Raw genomic sequence first — 21,283 nt, forward strand, 5'->3', positions numbered from 1 at the left:
TGGCTGCCGGTGTTCTAATCAGCCTGTCTGCCAGCGAGGGGAAATGGTGCCCCAAATTTTTAGGTGCCCCATGCAGCCGCGTGTGCGGTGTATGCCTAGGTACGGCCCCATTGTGAATCGAAGTCTCGGGGATCCGGCTCTCCCCGTTCGTTGTATAGGAGCCCAGGTGCCGAACTCCGGTGCGGTGAATGGCAGGGATCTGCCAGACACCGGAAAGTCGGGCGTGGTGACACTCAGCGTCACGGCGCCTCGTTCCTTTGGTGCCTCCACTCCCAAACCCTGCACAAGCTGAACACGTCCTGCAGCCATGTAAACGCAGAGCGAAGGCTGGATCCGGCCCCGGGCTGCGTGTTGGACACCCCGCCTGGTGCCGTTAAGGACAGAAATACTTCTCTCCTGTATCTGCTCCATGAGCCATTGCCTGGGGCTGTGACCTGAGCCCTGTAGCTCTGGGAGACTCCAGACTCACCCCCCTGACCAGCCCTAACGTTCTCCTGTTTTCTTCTCAGGACCTGCTGGAAGCTGAGTGGAGCCCTTGGGAGGAGGACGCCCCAGAAGGACCAAACTGAATCCATGCGACCTGCATCTGCTCCGCCCTGGGAACCTGGTGGAATCTGCAATCCCAGGGGGACGCGACGGATGAGATGAGAGCTCGTTTCAGCCCCGTTCTGCAGGACTCCGACCTAGAGCCCCACTCAGGGCAACACAAAACCAAACTGTGACGCGGAGCTTGGGCCTGTGGTATGGGTGCATCCCCATGGACAGAGAGAGGAGAAGATGGGAGGAACAGGCAACTCACTGATGGGGCCGTGGATGGGTCTTCAGCAGGGTCCAACCCAAAGTCTGTGAGTGGGCTAAGTTGCACATCACAGCGCAGAGAGTGACTCACCAGAGGAAGCATCCAAATCCCAGAGAAGCTGCTTCCACCGAGTCCAGCGGGGAGCCCTCGTGTGTGGGGGCAGCGCCAGGATGGGAGACCGCAGTGAGGGGGCAGAGCTGACGCTCACCTCAGGGGAGGGGGAGTGTGAGATGCGTGTGTGTGATACCAATGGGGAGCCCCAGGGCCACGTCGCTGAGCCCACGGGGGACGTGTGTCTGGCCAGGTTACGCGCTCGCCCCCAGGTGCTGAGCATGGAGACCCTGCAGGGAGCGCGGGATGGACTGGAGCGATGCGGGGAGCTGGGCGAGGAGCTGGGCAGCTGCCTGCACCTCGCCCTGGAGAGGTTCTGCCGGGAGCCCCCGTGCGTGCAGGGGAACGCCAGGATGATGTTGAGTTGGACCGGGGGGAGCCTGGAGTTCCTGTCGGGGGATGGCGGTTACACAATCTCTGTTTTCTATCATGAAGGAAATCCCCATTATTATCTCCATATTAAGGACCTCCCCGAGCACTTGTATGTGGCCTGGTTACGTTCCCGCAAGGAACGGCTCAGTTCTAACAGGCTGCTGGCGTTGTTCACGGGGCTGCGTTTCTCTCAGGGAGACACTGCTGCGCTCAGGGCCTGCTTTCACAGAGCCTGGGAGGGCTTCAGACGGGAGCCCCGGTGCGTGCAGGAGAACGCCAGGCTGCGGGTCTGGTGGGGCAGGCAGGAGCTGGAGTTCGTCTCCGGCCAGGGGCAGTGTGAGATCTCGGTGCTCCTCACTGACGGGAATCCCCAGTATCACATCACAGAGCTGGGAGGGGACAGGCCAGTGACTTGGTTACACTCCAGCCCAGAGCCGCTGAGCGTCGCAGATCTAGCGAGGGTGCGGGACAGATTGGGGTACTGGGGGGCGCTGGGTGAGGAGCTGAGAATCTGCTTTGGGGAGGCCATTTCCAGGTTCAGCCGGGAGCCCCGGTGCGTGCAGGAGAACGCCAGGCTGCTGGTCCAGTGGGGCAGGGAGAAGCTGGAGTTTGTCTCTGGCCAGGGGCAGTGTGAGATCTCGGTGCTCCTCGCCGATGGGGAACCCCAGTATCGCATCACAGAGCTGGGAGGGGACAGGCCAGTGACTTGGTCACTCACCAGCCCAGAGCCGCTGAGGGTCGCAGACCTAGCGAGGGTGCGGGACAGACTGGGGGACTGGGGGGTCCTGGATGAGGAGCTGAGCAGCTGCTTGGGGGAGGCCATTTCCAGGTTCAGCCAGGAGCCCCGGTGTGTGCAGGGGAACACCAGGATGGGGATCAGCTGGGATGGACGGACCCTGGAGTTCCTGTCAGGGGAGGGGCAGTGTGAGATCTCCGTGTGCTGTAGGGACGGGAGACCCCAGTATGAGGTCGGGGAGCTCCCCATGCACATGTACCTGGCTCGGTTATGTGCCCACGCAGAACCACTGAGCGCCGATGGCCTACAGAGAGTGTTGAAAAAATTGGGGTCCTGTCAGGAAGACACCGGTATCCTAAGAGCCTGTATTTCCCACGCCTTGGACCGATTTGTTCAGGAGCCCCGGTGCGTGCAGGAGAACGCCAGGCTGCTGATCCAGGGGGGCTGGGGGGAGCTGGAGTTTGTCTCCGGCCAGGGGCAGTGTGAGATCTCGGTGCTCCTCGCCGATGGGGAACCCCAGTATCACATCACAGAGCTGGGAGGGGACAGGCCAGTGACTTGGTCACACGCCAGCCCAGAGCCACTGAGTGTTGCAGCCCTAGTGAGGGTGCGGGACAGACTGGGGCACTGGGGGGGGCTGGGCGAAGAGCTGAGTGTCTGCTTTGGGGTGGCCATTCCCCGGTTCAGCTGGGAGCCCCCATGGGTTCAAGGGAACGCCAGGATGGGGATCTGCTGGGACAGGAATAGACTGGAGTTCCTGTCAGGAGAGGGGCAGTGTGAGATCTCTGTGCGATATAGGCACAGGAGAGCCCAGTACGAGGTTGGGGAGCTCCCAGGGCACATAAACCTGGCTCGGTTACACACCCTACCAGAGCCAGCGCACCAACCCCCTGAGACGTCGCATGATTGAAATAGGAGCGTATGTCTTTGCTGCTACCACGGTTGTACAATTGCACCAAAACTTGTAAGAAGTGCATCATGTGAAGACCAATGGAAAAGTTACTATCTACCAAGTACGATTCCCCCGTTCATAGACATGTATCATCCTTGTACCCCAAGTGATAAATATTGACTCTCCACTGGCATCCTACCCGCGTGCTGTATCCTGAGCAACACCCGCAGGGCACTTTACACCCAGTCTACCTGCCACTTCGAATGGACTGTTCAAGTTGATGGCCCGTTAAAGAAAACATTTATCTGGGGTTACTATATTTCAACAATCAAAACAGAGGACGTGGGGGGGAGCCCCATCCAAACCCTGCCCTAGCCCTGCCCCCACCCGGCCCCCATCCACTCCCTCCCACTTCCCGCCCCCTAACTGCCTGCCTCAGAACCCACAACCCCCTCCTGCTCCTTGTCCCCTGACTGCCCCCTCCTGGGACCCCCCCACCCTAACTGTCCCCCTAGGACCCTACCCCCTACCTGTCCCGACTGCCCCAACCCTTATCCACACCCCTGCCCCCAGACAGACCCCCCAGGACTCCCACGCCCCATCCATCTGCTCCCCGCCCCCTGACAGGACCCCCAGAACTCCTGACCCATCCACCCCCCCCTGCTCCCTGTCCCTTGACTGCCCTGATCCCTCTCCACACCCCCGCCCCCTGAAAGCACCCCCCCCAGAACTCCCGACCCAGCCAACCTTCCCCCTGCTGCCTGCCTGCCCCCCAGGACTTCCCTTATCGAGTCCCTGGCTCCCCGTGGAGACAAAACAGGCTGCCGAGCACACAGCCCCTTCCCTGCAGAGCGCTGTCGAGGCAGCGGGAGTGGGGAGCAGTGGGGGGCTCTGGCTGCTGGAGGCCAATGGGAGTGGCTCAATCAGGCCCCGCACTCTGCATGGGGTTGGGGGGGGGGAATCCCAGACTTTATTTAAAGACGAAAAAGCCGGACATGGCCGGGGAAATACAGACGGATGGTAACCCTACATTTCTCTCTCTCTCCATGGGCCACAGAAGATGCTTGTCCCGGTCCCATGAGCCTTCCTGTGGACGCTTTCGCCAGAATACGGATAATGGCTTCTTCTGTGACTCATCGAAGGGCCTGTGACTTGCTCATGTGACCCTGGACTCCATCTTGTGCCTGCAATTTCCCACACACTAAGGCGGAGAGCATCCCCTCCACATGGGAGAAGGTTTAAAAGACCCTGGAAGCATCTCCAGTTTGCCTCTTTCCTGCTCTGAGCTCGGACCTTACACTAAAAGGAGCATATTGAGGATGGACTAAGGACCTTCCAATCTGTAGGAAGTTACCAGAGACTGGACAAGCAGGGCCGTCCCTACCCCTACGCAAAGAAATTTGGGGCACCATATTCTTGCTGCTCCAGCCCCTGCCCCGTCTCTTCCCCATGGCCCCAGCCCTGCCCCCATTCCACCCCTTCCCCAAAGTCTCTGCCCCCACCCCACCCCGACTCCCCTGAGGATTGCAGCAGGGGTCGGGCGCCCTGCACTCACTGGCAGCAGTAAGTGAAGTGACCCGGTCCCAGCCCGCTCCGTGCCCCCGGCTCCCAGCCGCGCCACCGGTGAGTGCTGGGGGGGGTGGTACCCCCCAGCTCCCCAAACCCCAAGGCTGGGAGCCAGGGGAGCAGAGTGGAGTGGGTTGGGGCCGGGTCACTCCGCTTCCGGCCGCCCCATGAGTGTGGGGTCAGGCCTGCACTCACTGGGCGGCAGGAAATGGAGCGACCCGGCCCCAACCTGCTCCGCCGGCTAGTGCTGGGGGAAGTTCCCCCTTGCCCCCCAAGCCTGCTCCTGCCGCCCCCCGCGGAGGCCTGGGGCCCCACACACACCCCACGGGGGGGGGGCTGCGTAGGGCACCAAAATGGCTAGGGACAGCCCAGTGTACAAGCCAGCAGTCGTAACATCACTGCTACAAACCTGATCCAAGAACTTTGCCATGACGATATGCTCATGATTTCTTTGACCATTTTAATTCTCGCCTCTTTCTTTTTGCTTATAAATAAACCTTCAGATATTAGCTACTAAAGGATTGGCAGCAGTCCGATTATTGGGCAAGATCTGAGTGCTATATTGACCCGCTGTCTGGCTGATCTCTCGGGATTAGCGGACCCTACACGTGATGACATTGGTTTTCAGTAACCACTCACCACAGAGTCCAGTGTCTGGATGTTGAATCCAGGCCTGGAATGCCTAAGGAGACTGCACTTCTGACTTCTTGTTCGCCAGTGTGGTGAGACAGACATTTACTGCTGTTTCTGGCTCGGTATATCTACGACAGAATAACCACCAGTTTGGGGGTGAGTCTGCCCCGTTGCTCAGTGGTTTGTCCTCAGTCTGGTATTCTCAGCAGTGACCCACGGAGACACGGTGACACCCTCCCTATGGAGAGCGATGAGAAAACTGGGGTCCTGTTTGGGAGACATCGATACATCCTATATTCCCCAAGCCTTGAACCAATTCATTTTGGAGCCCCGGTGTGTGCAAAGGAGAACGCCAGGCTGCTGATCCAGTGGGGCTGGGGGGAGCTGGAGTTCGTCTCCAGCCAGGGGCAGTGTGAGATCTCGTGCTCCTCGCCGATGGGGAACCCCAGTATCACATCACAGAACTGGGAGGAGACAGTGACTTGGTCACACGCCAGCCCAGAGCCGCTGAGCATCGCAGACCTAGCGAGGGTGCAGGACAGACTGGGGCACTGGGGGGTGCTGGACAAGTAGCTGAGCATCTGCTTTGGGGAGGCCATTTACCAGCTCAGCCGGGAGCCCCCATGGGTGCAGGGAAACACCAGACTGAGGTTGTGTTGGGACAGGAGGAGACTGAAATTCCTGTCAGGGGAGGGGGAGTGTGAGATCTCTGTGCACTACAGGGACGGGAGACCCCAGTACGATATTGGGGAGCTCCTCGTACACATGTACCTGGTTCGGTTACACACCCACCCAGAACCACTGAGCGCCGACACCCTATGGAGAGTGTCAAACAAACTGGGGTCATGTAGTGGGGACGGGGTGATCTAAGAGACAGTTTTCACCAAGTCTGGGAGGGATTCTGCCAGGAGCCCTGGTGTGTGCAGCCAATGCCCAGCTGCTGATCCATTGGGGCAGGAAGAAGCTGGAGTTCATCTCCGGGTGGGATGAGTGGGGGGAGAATTTAATCACAGTGTGTAAAGGTGAGGAGGGGAGAATCCAGTACACGCTGCAGGTGTCGGGATGATGGCCATGGATTGCTAGATATTTCCTATAAGCTGCAAAGTATTGGGCAGAGACTAAAGAATCATCTATGTGGGGCCTTCAATCCGAAGCTCTTTGATGGTAACTTGCAGGATGCAATAGCGTGCCCACGCACGGCCCGTTCCTTTCAATTTGCAACATGAGAACACACAGCGGCTGTTTTGCTGCGAACTGAAGGCATCGCATCCTCGGGGGATATCCCATGGTCCTTTGCTTCATTCCTGAGCAACAAGCATCCTGGGATTGTTTTTGGTGTGAATTGTGGGAAGCCAGGTGGGTTAGAATATTTTTTAAAAAGTCCCACATTTCCGCTGTCTGCACCCCCATGGTTTCTTTCGCCCTGGGCTCGCACCATTGTCAACCTGCTGCCGCCTGCCTGGATCCAACACTGCTCCCCTCCGCCATGGTGGTGCCACCGAGGAGGCAGGATGCAGGAGCAGAAGAATATTCTACGGCAGAGACCACTCTGTGCTGGTGGCGGCAGGACGAGGGGGAGGCAAAGGACGATTCAGAGCTGTTGGAACTAAAGGACCAGTTCCTGGATCAGCCACACAGCGCTCAGCGCCGTTTCTGGGCCTGGGAACCCAGCGTGGGTCGGTGGAGAGGATGGTTCTGCAGGGCTGGGGCGACCCAGGAGCGGTGAGACAGTGTCCGGCTGGGGAAGGTTACCTCTTCTGAGCTCGGTGCAGAACTGACTCTGGAGCTTCAGCGACACGTAGCGACACACAGTGTCCATACCCCTGGGGAAGCGGCTCACCACTGCCCTCTGGAAGTTGGCCACCCCACGACGTTACTGGCCTGTAGCCAACCCATTCGGCATGGGGAGATCAACTGTTGGGGCAGGTCGGTTGTGCCATTGACAAGGTGTTGGCCAACCAACTCACAATGCTGGGCAATGCTCAGGAAATCACTGGTGGCTTTGCACACACGGGGTTCCCAAACTGTGTCAGGACAGCCAATGGGACCCATGTGCCTGTCATTTGCCCCCCTAACTAGGGCACAGAATTTATAAACACAAAGGGGTATTTCTCCCTTTGTGTTTGGTGCACCAAAGACGAACACTAATCAAACTTCTTTCCGGGTAACCATTGTCTCAAAAAACTGTTGAATTTTTGCCCAGTGCTGGCACCGTGGGGAAAGGCCGGAGCATGGGCAGCGCGAGGGCATGGGAGGAGGAAGACAGCCCCATAGCCATGTGGGGAGGGACGCGGACACCAGCTCCTCAATGCCCCAGGTTCACCCCCCTGGAGACGAACCCTCGGACGCACCCCTGGAGCACGAAGGAACGGGGACGTGGGGCCGGGGGAGGGACCCCAGGGCAGGGAGATGCCAGGCCCAGAACAAATTTGGAAGCTGCACAGGACCGAAAATCCATGACACGCAGGCCAGGGAGTGAGACGAACAGGTTGCCGAAGCCATTGAAGCCGCAGCACCAATTCAAATCGAGCTTCGGTGCGGCCCACAGAATGACTCTGGATTCACACACACCCCAGTTCCATGCAACGACCCCACCGGACACAAGCACTGTGAGTTCCTGTCCTCAGCCCCCTTGGAGAAGGTCTGGCTCCTGGCCTGGCCCTTGTCTCCCCACTTCGCAACACCCTGTGATGCTCCTATGACCCACCATGCCAAGGGAAACACTGTTCTTCTTTGCTTTAGTGGCCAGCTGTATCTATGGCGATCCTCACCGTGGCATCTGGGTGCCTTGCCCATGTCAACAAAGTTATCCACACAACCACCCATCTCTGAGGCACTGCTCAGCTATTTCATCCCACGAGCCTGCTCCTGTCTATCTTGGGACCCCCCTCCTTCAGATTCCCCATCGCCCCATTTGGCCATAGAGAAAGGGAGAGTGTCCTGGGCATAGTTTAGAGGGGCCCACCTGCGGCCCTGTTGGGTGATATCCACCACCCTGAAGATTGGGGACCTCATGCCAGATGAAGAATCCCCTGCTCCAGTGAAATAAGAACTGGAGTCTAGAAATTTGAAGTCCATTCCTGGCTCTGTATAACTATTTCAATATTTGAAAATTCTATATATTTCATTTGTTAAAATAATACAATATAATTGCGCCCGTTTTAGTTATTGTGACCTTTTTCTGCAGTACAAGTTAAATGAAGTGTTACTCAGAGTTCTGTATTAATATGCCTAGTAAAGAATCTGTTTGTCAGAAAACTTTTTCCTGAATCTTCTGTGTCTGTATTTTGAAATAAATGACCAAAGTAACTATTCTGCCTTTCCTAAACACACGACAGTGAAATCAAAAATACTTGGTAGCATAAGTGCCGACTTCCCCTTTCCCCTGTGGGTGCTCGACCCCCGCTTCTGCCCCTGGCCCTGCCCCCACTGCACCCCTTGCATGAGGCCCCGCCCCAGTCCTGGAGCACCCACGGAGTCGGACTTGGTACCCACCACCCTGCATTTCAGTTACAAGTCTGGATTTTCATTTAAATTCCATTCCAAGAAGACCAAACAGCAAAATAACTCGCCTGTCATTTTAAATTATTCAGCACTTTCACACGGGCAAATCAGACATTGTTTGCTACTCGTTTTCAAGCGAAGTACAGTGGGAAAAGATCAAAGTTAGAACCATTAACTTACGAGTCATTTGTCCTCAAAGTCTTTTTTAATAGGTAAGTAAAATATTTTTCATTATGAACGGGCCCGGTAAAAGGCAACTAGATGGGTTATCTAGGCAGGCTAATTTTCATTACAGTTTTACAAAGGTGCTGAAAGGCTATTCCTAGAAGCAAATCAACCAGTCATTGTTGCAAGCCATTTTCCCTCTACCTACAAACCAAGGTTACCAGCAGATATATTTAACTCTGTGAACGTCAGCATAGCAAATCCGGACCATTTCCCCTCAGCGTAGTCAGTTCATGCTTCCTGCTTCTTTACTCTAATAAATGAAGTGACTAAATTCAAAAGCCCATGAATAATAGTTGAGACCCCAAGTGGTTGAAGGCAGCTGCGCAGCTGAGTCCCGGAGTCCCAGAGATTAGAAGGAGCCTCCGTGCTATTGCCCAGCATGGCAAAGAGGAGCACAGGGCACTGGCTACACAGAGGTGAGGGACCTGCAGCTCCCCCCGGGACACGGACTCAGCAACGAGGCTGCACCTGGCGACCCTGCCACAGCACAAGGGCTGGGCCTGCCCCGCATCTGTCCCCAAAACACCCCAGGGCCCTGCCGCTCCTCGCCAGGTGCACCATGATAGCAAGCAAGAGGGACAGTCTCTCATGCCCGCTCAGGCCCGCCCCCTATCCTGCGGGGTGATGATTTTTGTCTCCCCCGATGCCCGAACCAACATGTGTGCTCCCGGGGACTGTCAGACTCAGGGACCCCGTTTCCCATCAACCCTCCCCCTTCCTTTTGGAACTGGGAGGTAGCCAACATAAGAAAGGCCAGGATGGGCAGGGATGGTGTCTCTAGCCTCTGTTTGCCAGAAGCTGGCAATGGGCGACAGGGGATGGACCAGTAGGTTAACATGGTGCATAGCTGATTCTTAGCTATGTGATGTCTGGCAACCCGAGCTCTGCTTCCCAGCCATTGGAGCGATATTTGGATTCCTCCAGGGTTGCTATTTACTGAGCGACGTCTAGGGTTAACTCTTTCCCTGAGTCATCTAGTCACTGAGATACAAGAGAGATTAACAGCCTCTGCCTTGCCTTTTGAATGGCCATAGTTCCTGGAAGCATTATTTTACTGTCTTATTGTGGTGCCTCAGAGCCGTAGTCATATCATGGCCTAGGCGTTGCACAAATAGAGTCTTGAGGAGGAGGGATTTGAAGGTGGCTACTGAAGTACCATTTTGGATGTTTCCAGGGAGCTCCTCCCGAGCATGAGAGGTAGCTGGGGAGATGCTGGGAGGGGCTTGTGTAACGATGCTGGCTTTGGTGGGACACTTCTGAGAGTATCAGTTCAGGACAAATTGCTTAGAGCAGGGCAGTTACAGCCCAAGGCTGGGGTTTCTCCACCTCTAAGGCACACCCAAACCAGCCAGACAGAGAGGACTTCGGTTTACCCCACTGGCTAACCACAAGTCATACAAGCAATTCCCTTAGACACTCCAGTTTCCCAGTATCACCACCAGTGCCACTCATATGGGGATGAATGGTTATGAAAACCAATACCCCAGCAAAAGAAAAAAGGTTCTCCCGATCCCAAAGCACATGGCATGACAAAATTTTAGAGTTCTGTCCATAGGCATGTCCCCACAGTCCTTGCTGAGTCACAAGGTGTATCTGTCTTCTCTCAATGAGTCAGTTGTATAGCTGATGGTCCTTAACGGACCATCAGGCAGGCTAGGCAGTGCTGATACCAAATTGTCTGGGGTGTCACCCAGAAACACAGCACAAGCTTGAAATATAGACAGTATAGAGCCAATACTTACAACTTTAACTACAAAAACAATACATGCACCCAGATAGCATAAACATAAGCAGCAAACCATAACCTTGTCTTGGACACCTTATTTGATCCCCTTTATACAAGATTTGGTGCCACTACAGGACCTTGGTTGCAACAATAATGTCTATGGTCCCAGTTTGTGTCAATAACATCACAGCTTGTTTAAAAGTTTAACAAGCGGGCAATCATGTGCTATCATGTGCCAACCAGCGGCATGGATGAGAGATAATAGGTTGGGTGGGAATCAGCTGGGAAGGGCCTTGGAAGTGAAGACAAGCTGTTGGGGTTTGATGTGATAGGGAAAGGGGAGCCCCAGTGGAGGGATTCAAAAAGGGGGATGACCTGGTCCACGTGACGGGCTAAGAGAAGAATCTTTGCAGCAGCTCTCTGAATGGATATGAGCAGGGCAAGGTTGCACTTGTCAAGGCCAGGGAGGAGGATGTTGCAGTAGGTCCATGTTACCCGGGGTTCTTTCAACCCAAAGCTCTTGGTAACTTTTACTCTGTGCGAGGTGGTGTCAGGAAATAAATCAGGGGAGACATGGCCGTCCGACCGATCGATGGCTGGCACAAACAGGACAACAGAAGAGTTCTTTCACTTAAAGCTAACCTTTATTTAGTCTCAAGCACTTACAAACATCCGCAACAGGTTAGTAAAACACCCCCAACCCTTGATAATTACCAAAGCTGAGTGGGGCTCTCAAGTGACACAGCAGCAGGCTACAGGTGGTCAAATCTTCCGTCTGCCAGTGGGGACTGCAAGATGTATCCAGAGGGAGATTTCAGGAGAGTCCAGCTACCTCAAACTTTCCCCCCTTATTTATACATTAGTAATAGAATGACATGTCCCTTAAAGAAAACTTGTTAAGCAAGCAGTTTCAATGGTCAAGCAAGAGGTTCCTTCTGATTATCGATTAACCAGGTGTGGGTTTTTCCAGAGCTTGCAGCCTTGAGGCCCCAATAGACATTCCTGGGGCACGTCCTGCTCTTCTAAAACGCATGTATCAGCAACTTCAGCACAATTCTTATCAGGAAGGACGCAGGGTCAAGCTGCCCTTTCTGTGGCACTCAAAACCCCCTCCCCTCCTGCCTTGGCCAAGCTGAGACTGCTGAACGGCCAATTTACAGCCTGCTGACTTAGCTACTTTTAGCAATAAGTCATAGTGGTTTCAGACACTTTACTGGTTTGCCAAAATCTTCTCGTACAGTCCACACAACCAAGATGAGGAGAGCCTGGATGAGAGTTTCAGCCTGGTGGATGGAGAGGGAAGCCTGGATCTTAGAGATATTCTGCAGAAAGAATCAGCCAGATTTAGGCATATCCTGGATGTGGAGACCTAGAGAGAGCCCAAGTCCAATATGACACCCAAATTATGGGGCTGAGTGACAGGCAGGATGAACTATATGAAAAGTTTACTCAGTGAAAAATGCAGTTTCAGTTGAAATAGTCACGACTTCGACGCAAATTTGCTGACCAGTTTTTGCCAAAAAATTCTTTGTCAGGACTTGGATGCCATTCATAGAATGGAGGAGGTCTCCTTATCACTTTGAGGCCAGTGGTTAGAGTATTCACCTTGGATATAACAGACCCAGGTTCAATTTCCCCCTTCTGCTTGAATGTGGAGGAGAGATTTAAACTTAGGGAGGTCTCAGGTCTCACATCCCGGGTGAGTGCCCTAACCTCTGTGCTAAAAGATAAAAGGATAGTTCCTTTTCCAGGTGTCTTGTGAATCTAGCCTTTTAAAAATGTTTTGAACATCTTGTTTCAGGTCAAATGTTCGTTTCATCCAAAATACATTTATTTATTTATTTGCAATTTAGCAACATTTTCAATTGGACTGGATCCAAATCAATTGTTGTCACTGCCAGTGACCTGAATAATCAGTTATTTTCCCAGTTCTAATTCCCTGGAGGTTTTTGTTTGTTTGTTTGTTTGCAGCCTTCTTCTAGTTAAAATCTGGCTTACCCTACCGCTTTAAAAAAACTGGCAAGCATTTTAAAAAGGTATGCCCCCCATCCCAGCACTGGGCTGTCATAATGGGGTTTGCCATCCTCCAGGTACACCATGAATTCATTCTCCCCATTCCCTGATACAAAATGAAACTCCTTTTCCTCATAGCAGATCACCAGCCTTGCGTTCCCTTGTATGAAGCTGGGTTCTTGGCGAAAATTCTCCAGGGCATGTTCAAAGCAGGTTCTCAGCTCGTTGGTCATGCGCTCCTGGGATTCCAGCCTGCTCATTGCACTCAGTAGGTGTCTGATACTCAGCAGTTCTGTCTTGGGGGGTGACGGACACAGGTACCTATCACTGTCCCTTTCTTTTCCAATATATGGGGGTTCTCCATTGTGGCAGAAGACAAAGATCTTGTCTTCTCCATCGCTGCAGAGATATTTCAGGTCTTCCTGATTGCACTTGATCACCTTCTTGGCGTCATTCTGGACAAACTCACATTCTTGGACCATTTTCAGCACACCGTTGAAGTGGGCACTCAGCTCCCTGGTCATCTTCCCCTTGGACTCCAGTTTGCTCCGCATTTGCAGCAGGTTCTCTACGCTGAGAGGTTCCAGGTAGCAAGATTTGCTGACAAGGGAAGGCCCCTCCATCCTCCTCGTCTCACAGTTTCCCTCTCCCGCCCCAAAGAACAGGAGCAGCTCTCCCCCACCAGCTCTCTGAAGATCTAGAAGAATCAAATAGATTAACAAATAAATCATTATCCAGGGCCCTGAACTTGAACTACAATTCAGCTGGGACGGTAAGAAAGGAGGGAGTTAGACACCCAACTTCCATTGAAGGCAATTCCATTTGGTGCCTTGGGAAAACCCCTCCTGTATTTAGTCCTAATCTAGCTACACAATTCCAAGTTTGTCGCTCTGTGCACGTGTCACTCTGAAGCCTAGAACATCTGAGCCAATGTGAAGCGATGGAAGCTGCTACCAGCATGATTGAGGCTATTTTTGTTAGACTATCACCAGGTGCAATCACCACTGACGTTCACCATCTGACACCTGCCTGTTTTTAGAGTAGCAGCCATGTTAGTCTGTATCCGCAAAAAGAACAGGAGGACTTGTGGCACCTTAGAGACTAACCAATTTATTTGAGTATAAGCTTTCGTGAGCTACAGCTCACTTCATCGGATGCATTCAGTGGAAAATACAGTGGGGAGATTTATACACACAGAGAACATGAAACAATGGGGGTTACCATACACGAGAGTGATCAGGTAAGGTGAGCTATTACTAGCAGGAGAGCGGGGGGGGGGGGGACCTTTTGTTGTGATAATCAAGGTGGCCTATTTCCAGCAGTTGACAAGAACCATTTGGAGTTGAGGTATTACAGTCACGTGGCTGCACGGCACGTGTCTATGCCACGGCATGAGGCCTAGACCGTTGCGATAGCAGAGGTAACTCAACCAAACATTCCACAAAAGAACAGCCAGACTGGCTGAGACCGATGGTCCATCTAGCCCAGTGTCCTGTCTCTGACAGTGCCAGGTGCTTCAGAGGGAATGAACAGAACTGGGCAATTATCAAATGATCCATCCCCTGTCATCCAGTCCCAGCTTCTGACAGTCAGAGGTTTAGGGACACCCAGAGCCTGGAGTTGTGTCCTTGCCCATCCTGGCACTGATGGACCTATCCTCCAGGAACTTCTCTATTTCTTTATTTAACCCTGTTATAGTCTTGGCCTTCACAACAGCCCCTGGCAATGACTTCTACAGAGTACGTTCTTGTGTGTGTTTTAATTTTTGTTTTTAATCTTGTGTGTGCCTATGAATTTCATCGGGTGACCCCTGGTTCTTGTGGTATGTGAAGGGGTAAACGACACTTTCTCCACATAATCCATGATTTTACGGCCCTCTGTCATATCCTCCCCTTAGTCACCACTTTCCTAAGCTGAACAGTCAATGTCTGACTTTTTGTCTCTCCTCGTATGGAAGTCGCTCCAGACCCCTCATCATTTTTGTTGCCATTCTCTGCACCTTTTCCAATTCCAATCTATCTTTTTTGTGATGTGGCAACCGCATCTGCACGCAGTATTCAAGGTGTGGGCGTCCCATGGATTTATAGAGGCAACATGGTATTTTCTGTCTTATTCTCTATCCCTTTCCTAATAGTTCCCAGTGTTCTGTTGGCTTTTTTCACACCGCTGCACATTGAGCGGATGCTTTCAGAGAACTCTCCACAACGACTCCAGGATCTCTCTCTTGAGTGGGAACAGCTCATTTTGACCCCATCATTTTGTTGGGGTTATGTTGGGATTATGTTTTCCACAGCTCGTTCATACAAGTCACCACAAGGTCCCCATCCCAGCTGCCACACCGGTACAACTCATCACAAGTGCCTCATTTTCAGAGATAAAGCCCAACAAAAAAAACTCACAAAAATCCCGCACGCCACCCACACACAAATGGGTGACAGCACAGGGTTTTACTGACGAGTTTCAATTCCAAAGTCCTAGTCAGGAATGTTTAAACACATACATAATCCCCCCTCCCCCCCGCCCCAAAAATGCCACCATTATTATAACCATTCAGGGAGGGGAATGGGGACTAATGGTTAGAGCGGGGAGGCCTGGGAGCCAGGACTCCTGGGTTCTATCCACAGTTCTGGGAGGTAAGAGCAGTGCCTGGTTTGCTAGCGCTGTGGGCAGCTTGGTGCTGGCTGTGTAATTCGCTTTCATATTTGACTCCTTAGAAGTCTGCATTTAAAAAAATAAATAAATAAAAGCAAGCCACACTGCAGGCAGGGCATTTGCCACAGACTTTGGATCTATCTTTTGCCATGGGATACACAGGATCTTGGTTGTTGTGAGCCTGTTACAGCATTAACTGTGATTAAATGGTGTTAAGCATCATAACTCTCTTTCCAGCTGTGGGTCTCTGTTGATTTACACCACCCCGACACGGATTTCTTTCCCCTATCAGGTTATGCCTTATACAAATGTTGTGCTAGTCTATCTTTCATAAATTCATAGATTCCAAGGCTAGGATAACACCCGCCAGAGAACTGCCCCACAATAATTCCTGTTTCAATTAGAGCAGATCTTCTTTGAAAACGTTCAGTCTTGATTTAAAAATGTCCAGTGATGGAAAATCCACCGTGATCCTTAATAAATCATTCCAGTGGTTATTTACCCTCCCCATTAACAATTCCTTTGGTTTTGAAATGGGGGAATGGAGTAAAATTTTCACCGTATTTATTCCGACAGATGATCAATGCTAAATTTTTCCCCTCAAAAACATTGCTGTCAAGAAGTACTGTTTTATTGAACATGAAAATTTTGGTAACCAACAGTTTGCTATTGTAAAAACAAGTTTTATGGAAACGTTAATCAAAAAAACAAAACAAAACAGAATCTGTTGGTTCTTTGGGGTAGTTTTTCTTCTCGGTTTTTGGTCACCTTTGGTAAAGTCACTGATCCTATTTTGTGCATGTGTGCGATTGTTCAGACACCATGCTGCTTCTAGCCTCATTTTTACGTATTCTATCATTGCTTCTCTTTGTCTCTCTTTTTTGTGTTCATCTATTGAACTTTTCTCTTTTTGTGCATTTGCTCGGTCAACAGTTTGGGGGTACTTATTTTGTGTGTGTTTGCTATCTTTCACTCCCTTCCCCAGAATGTCATTCTTCTGTGATTTTTTTTTATCACAATGTTTAACTTTTGAAAAGGGAATTTTGCTATTTTGAAATGGAAAATTTTCTTGTCAGGAAATTTGATTTTTGACGGGGTAAAAAAGCTTCCATTGTTGACTGGTCAAAACTGGTGGTGCAGAAAACCTTGGCAAACCAAAACAATTCTCAAAAACAGCAATCAAACACAATACCTATGGATACGATTCTGTCACGGCAAAATTAGGCAAAATTCACAGAATTATCATGTTAAAAATGTAGAAAACCAGAGTATGGATATGGTGGAGCTAAAGTTGAAGTCAAAGAACTCATGGACATCTCTGAAAATCGCAGAATCCCTGATCTCCATGACAGAATCGTAGCCTAATACCCTTACAAATACCTCCAACCGGTGACTGAGCAACTGCACAAAAAGAGAAAAGTTCAATGAATGAATGCAAAAGAGAGACAAAGAGAAAAAAAATAGAATGCCTAAAAATAGAAACATGAAAAAGTGGCTAGAAGCAGCGCGGTGTCTGAACACACACACACACAAAAAGTCAGGAGCAATGACCATAACAAAGGTAAACACCAACTTAGAAGAAAAATTACCCCCAAACAAACTTTCACCAAAATGCCCATGTTCAATAAAAGGGCATTTCTTAACAAAAACCTTCTCAAGGGGAAAAATTTAGGTGGGATCATCCATCGGCGTGAATGCGCACATCTGCTAATCCAAAATTTGGCTTCAGGCCTGTGCCTTAATTTGGATGTCCACTTTCAATTGTTTTACCACTCTCAGTAATATTTAGCTCCTATACCAGATAACTTATCCAAAAGTCCCATTATTCTGCTTTCCCAGTAGGGTTTTACTTTCTGAGGCAGATTTCACAGAAAGACCTTGGGCAGGGTATACATACCACTCAAATCCCACCAAAGTCCAGTCTTGAGGGCTTCAGAGATGGATGGTGAATTCCACTGGGAGAAAGTCAGTCCCAAAGCTGTGGCCAGAGCCCTGAGTTTGGGCTTTCAGTTTTCACTAGCCTACGAAGCACTCCCTTTCACGGGGTTGAAAATCATGTAGGTGGGAGACTAAGTCTTATTTTGCGAAAATATTTTGAGTCATGAGCTATCTCCTTTCCTACTCACTCATATATCAGGCCATTTCCCCGAAGCACAGAGCCACCATCAATTGCCTCACTGTAAATAACTACAGAGGGGGCTGTCCGAATAACAGGAAAGGACAATCTCCTGGGTTGTGGGGAACATCAGCCCAAGAACCTGGGCTTAGCATAGTAGAATTCTCTGTAGTATCTTGAAGTCAAATAGGGAAATTTGTCTTGCAAATAGGACACGGTACTAATTGGGACCAGGGCCAGGTCAGATGATCAAAAATTCGGATAATCTGGAGAATGGGCAAAGAGCTTTCTATTCATTATTTTAAGATGCAGAGTTGCTTTTAAACTAGCTGTAGCTTCCTGGCATACACAAATAAATAAAGAAGGGTGCTATTGTTTTAATGCTTTGTAATGATTCTGTGTGTGTGTTGGTTGTTCAGTTAATATGGAGGGTCAGATAAACGGGATTCTCCTGTACATAAAACAGAATCCTTGATAGCAAGTACCAACTGCTTCAGGGGTTTATGTCCCTTACAATTTTTTATTTTTAAAAAAAAGCCTATCTCAATACAGAAGAAAGATAAGAATACTAAAAGACCAATATGACTCTAAAATCAAATAGAAATGCTACAAAGAGTGGAAACATGGACCGGCTGCTAAGGATGAGTGCATAAAAGACAAACATCTAGGGGCAACATCAGAAAGACTAAGGCACGAAATGAATTACACCTAGCAAGGGCCATAATATGCAATAAGAAGAGGTTCTATAAATACATTAGAAGTAAGAGAAAGATGAAGGAAAGTGTAGAGCTTCTACTTAGTGGGGAAGAAGTGCTAATAACTGACAACATCAAGAAGGCTGAGGTATTTAATGTCTATTTAGCTTCAGTCTTCACTAAAAAGGTTAATGGTGACCAGATATGCCTACGAAACAAAACCCACACTGCGGTTTTTTCTGCAGTATGTATTCTGAGAAGTTAGTTGTTTATCTGTCTTCACAGGTTGGGCAGGAAACCAGAGTAGACATGGCAAACTGAAATTTTCATTTGTATTATAATTTCTACAGATAATGTTCATTTTTAACATACAACATACATACAACAGAATCCTTGAATGGCAAGTACCAACTGCTTCAGGGGTTTATGTCCCTTACAATTTTTTATTTTTTTAAAAAAGCCTATCTCGATACAGAAGAAAGATAAGAATACTAAGAGAATAATACGACTCTAAAATCAAATGGAAATGCTACAAAGAGTGGAAACATGGACCGGCTGCTAATGATGAGTGCATAAAAGACAAACATCTAGGGGCAACATCAGAAAGGCTAAGGCACGAAATGAATTACACCTAGCAAGGGCCATAATACGCAATGAGAAGAGGTTCTCTAAATACATTAGAAGTAAGAGAAAGATGAAGGAAAGTGTAGATCCTCTACTTAATGGGGAAAAAGATCAAATAATGGATGACACAGAGAAGGCTGAGGTGTTTAATGTCTTTTTTGCTTCACTAATAAGATTGTGAGCAGTTGCTTAAGTTACTACAATTAATATTAACAAGAGGCAAGGTTCTTAGGCTCAAAAGTAGGAAAAGAACATATTAAAGGCTATTTAGATAAATTAGATTTATTCAAGTTGGCAGAGGCTGATGAATTTCACCCTAATTCTAAGGATAGTTAAGCTCTGGAACAGGCTTCCAAGGGAGGCAGTGAGATCCCCGTCACTGGAAGTGTTAAACAAATTCCTGTCAAGGATGGTCTGTGTAGTCTTGGTGCTGCAGGGATGGAATAGATTATGACCTCTTAAAGTCCCTTTCAGCCCCACAAATTTCTATAATTTCTGTGATTTTCAGAAAAGAAAATCTACTTATTAAGAACAAAAAACTATTTATAGAGAGGAAACATAAGGATAGAGAAAGCCTGAAAAATGAACTGAGTTTTCAGAATAGTTAAGTCAGTCAGATTTGGGTCATGATTCGGCAAAACTTTTAGGATTCTGCTTACCTTGGATTGACTTCAGGAGGGCTAACACACGTGCATAAATTTAAGCATGTACTTAATTGCATGGCTGAACTGGGGCCTCAGTTCATAAGAAGACTTTAGACATAAAACCAAAAAAATCACAGACCACGCAATAGCAGCCTCCTTACTATACCCATCACAGCTACAATTATACACCACATAATTCCTAGAGCAGATGTTTCAGCAAAACATCAAACCTTGATTGAAAAATTGCCAGTGAAGGAGAATCCACCATGACCCTTGGTGAATTGTTCCAGTGCTTAATTACCTTCCCTGTCAAAAATGTGGCACATAGGCCTTATTTCGAATCTAAATTTGTCTAGCTTCAACTTCCAGCCATTCGATTGTGTTAAGACCTTCCTCTGCAAGACTGAAGAGCCCATTATTAAATATTTGTTCCCCCTATAGACTGTGATCAAGTCATTCCTTAATCTTCCCAATGTTTAAGCTAAATAGTCTGAACTTATGAGTTTATCACGCTAAGTTCATATGCATGATGTGAAGAATTGTAGCTGCATCTATTGCAGAGAATGGTTAGGTCCACTGAAATCCTACAGACTCTTAAACTGTGGGCAGATGAACTGTGCACCGATAAATTGGAGATTTTGAAAAGTGAGGGGTCAACATTTTTAAAAATAGGAGAGACTAAAGTTAGATGCCCAAATTTTGAAAATCTCACTGAAGCCCTTACTTTGGTACTTAATAAGCAGCCTGATGTTCATAACCGGTGAGCACTTAGCAGCAAGGACAAGGTATAATCATTGAGGATTAAATACAAAGCTAAAGTAGAAAAAGTGTACAAAGAAAATGGCATAGCTACTCACATATCAACCTTAAAAAATGTATATAAAACTATAGGTCTAAGGATGTTTAGCTGTGTTTCTTAGCTACATGTCTGTTAAATGGTAGCGGAGAACAATTAGAAAATTATTTCCTTCTTAACAGTTGTATTGAAGGGTTTGCCCAGTTGTTGTTGTTTTTTTTCAAAATCTCCCCTCAAATTCTCCTCTGGATCTACACAGAGGATGAGAAATTTCAGACAAAAAGTATCTAACCAGCCAAATGTAGATTAGAAAGTTTCTTGCAACCTTTGCTAGGAATGATTATATATCTAGCCTAACAATATTCTGAACTTGTAGAGCAGCTTTTCCCCAAGCTCCTCAAAGGCTTTAAGCCTTTTACACAGGTGGGTGTTATAGCATTTATATAGAATAGATGAGGAACCTGAGATACAGACAAGACCACTGGGGAAAAAGAATGGTGAATAGAACCCTGGAGTCCTGATTCCCAGCTCCCCTCAACACCTCAGTCCCCTCCCAGATCTGGGGATAGACCCCAAGCATCCAGACTCCCCGTCCTGCCCCCAACCCACTAGACCCCACTCCCTTCCTAGAGCTGGGATAGGACCCAGGAGTCCTGGGTCCCAGCCCCCCCCCCCCCATTAATTCTCACTCCCTTGCCAGAGCTGGGAACATGGTACACTCCATATCCAAGGCAGGAATAAATGCAGAAGTAGGAGGCAGAAATTCACACACAAGAGACAAAGTCTCGCAAAACTGAAGCTGACTTACATTACTGCACCTTGTCTCACTTCATGCCGCAAGATACTGTGAGCTGATTTCCTGCCCTCGTCTTGTGTTTTCACTCACACTCACAGTCCACTTAATAGATGCTGGAACAGAGGCTGTTTGGGGGCCTGCTGCATCCCCTGGCTGGATTTCCATCATATGCAAGGTTTACGGTTTGGTTCAATGGCTCTCAGCACCCCCATACAGAAATTGTTCCAGCTGCCCTGGTCCAGGTTCAAGATTGCTGTCAAGAGCAAAAGAGCGGGGTCCGCTGTTTTGGTTATCTCCCAGTGCTTTGCTGGTATAACTTCAAACTCACAACAACACTGAGTGACTGTGCGTAGTTGGAGCCCTGGTCCAGCCGCTTTGAC

At 49.4% G+C, this 21,283-nt stretch overlaps 2 protein-coding genes across 4 annotated transcripts; one reads left to right on the forward strand and one right to left on the reverse strand.

Moving 5' to 3' along the window:
• Positions 1–278: 278 nt before the first annotated feature.
• On the forward strand, positions 279–3,203 carry LOC122456678. Its single transcript, XM_043497177.1, has 2 exons — positions 279–1,817; positions 2,112–3,203. Exons 1-2 carry the CDS (start codon positions 970–972, stop codon positions 2,926–2,928), a joined length of 1,665 nt encoding a protein of 554 aa, XP_043353112.1. The 5' UTR covers positions 279–969; the 3' UTR covers positions 2,929–3,203.
• Positions 3,204–12,515: 9,312 nt separating this feature from the next.
• LOC119842962 lies at positions 12,516–21,072 on the reverse strand. 3 transcript variants are annotated; one of them, XM_038371827.2, is made up of 2 exons: positions 20,916–21,072; positions 12,516–13,277 (listed from the first exon to the last, which is right to left on the reverse strand). In XM_038371827.2, exon 2 carries the CDS (start codon positions 13,201–13,203, stop codon positions 12,562–12,564), a length of 642 nt encoding a protein of 213 aa, XP_038227755.1. In that variant the 5' UTR covers positions 13,204–13,277; positions 20,916–21,072; the 3' UTR covers positions 12,516–12,561. The 3 variants fall into 3 exon arrangements, with proteins under 3 accessions (XP_038227755.1, XP_043353113.1, XP_038227757.1); XM_043497178.1 differs by lacking the exon at positions 20,916–21,072 and adding an exon at positions 19,327–19,557; XM_038371829.2 differs by lacking the exon at positions 20,916–21,072 and adding an exon at positions 17,130–17,364.
• Positions 21,073–21,283: the final 211 nt, after the last annotated feature.

This window comes from Dermochelys coriacea, chromosome 14 (genome assembly GCF_009764565.3).
Source record: "Dermochelys coriacea isolate rDerCor1 chromosome 14, rDerCor1.pri.v4, whole genome shotgun sequence".
In the NCBI taxonomy this organism is placed as follows: domain Eukaryota; kingdom Metazoa; phylum Chordata; order Testudines; family Dermochelyidae; genus Dermochelys; species Dermochelys coriacea.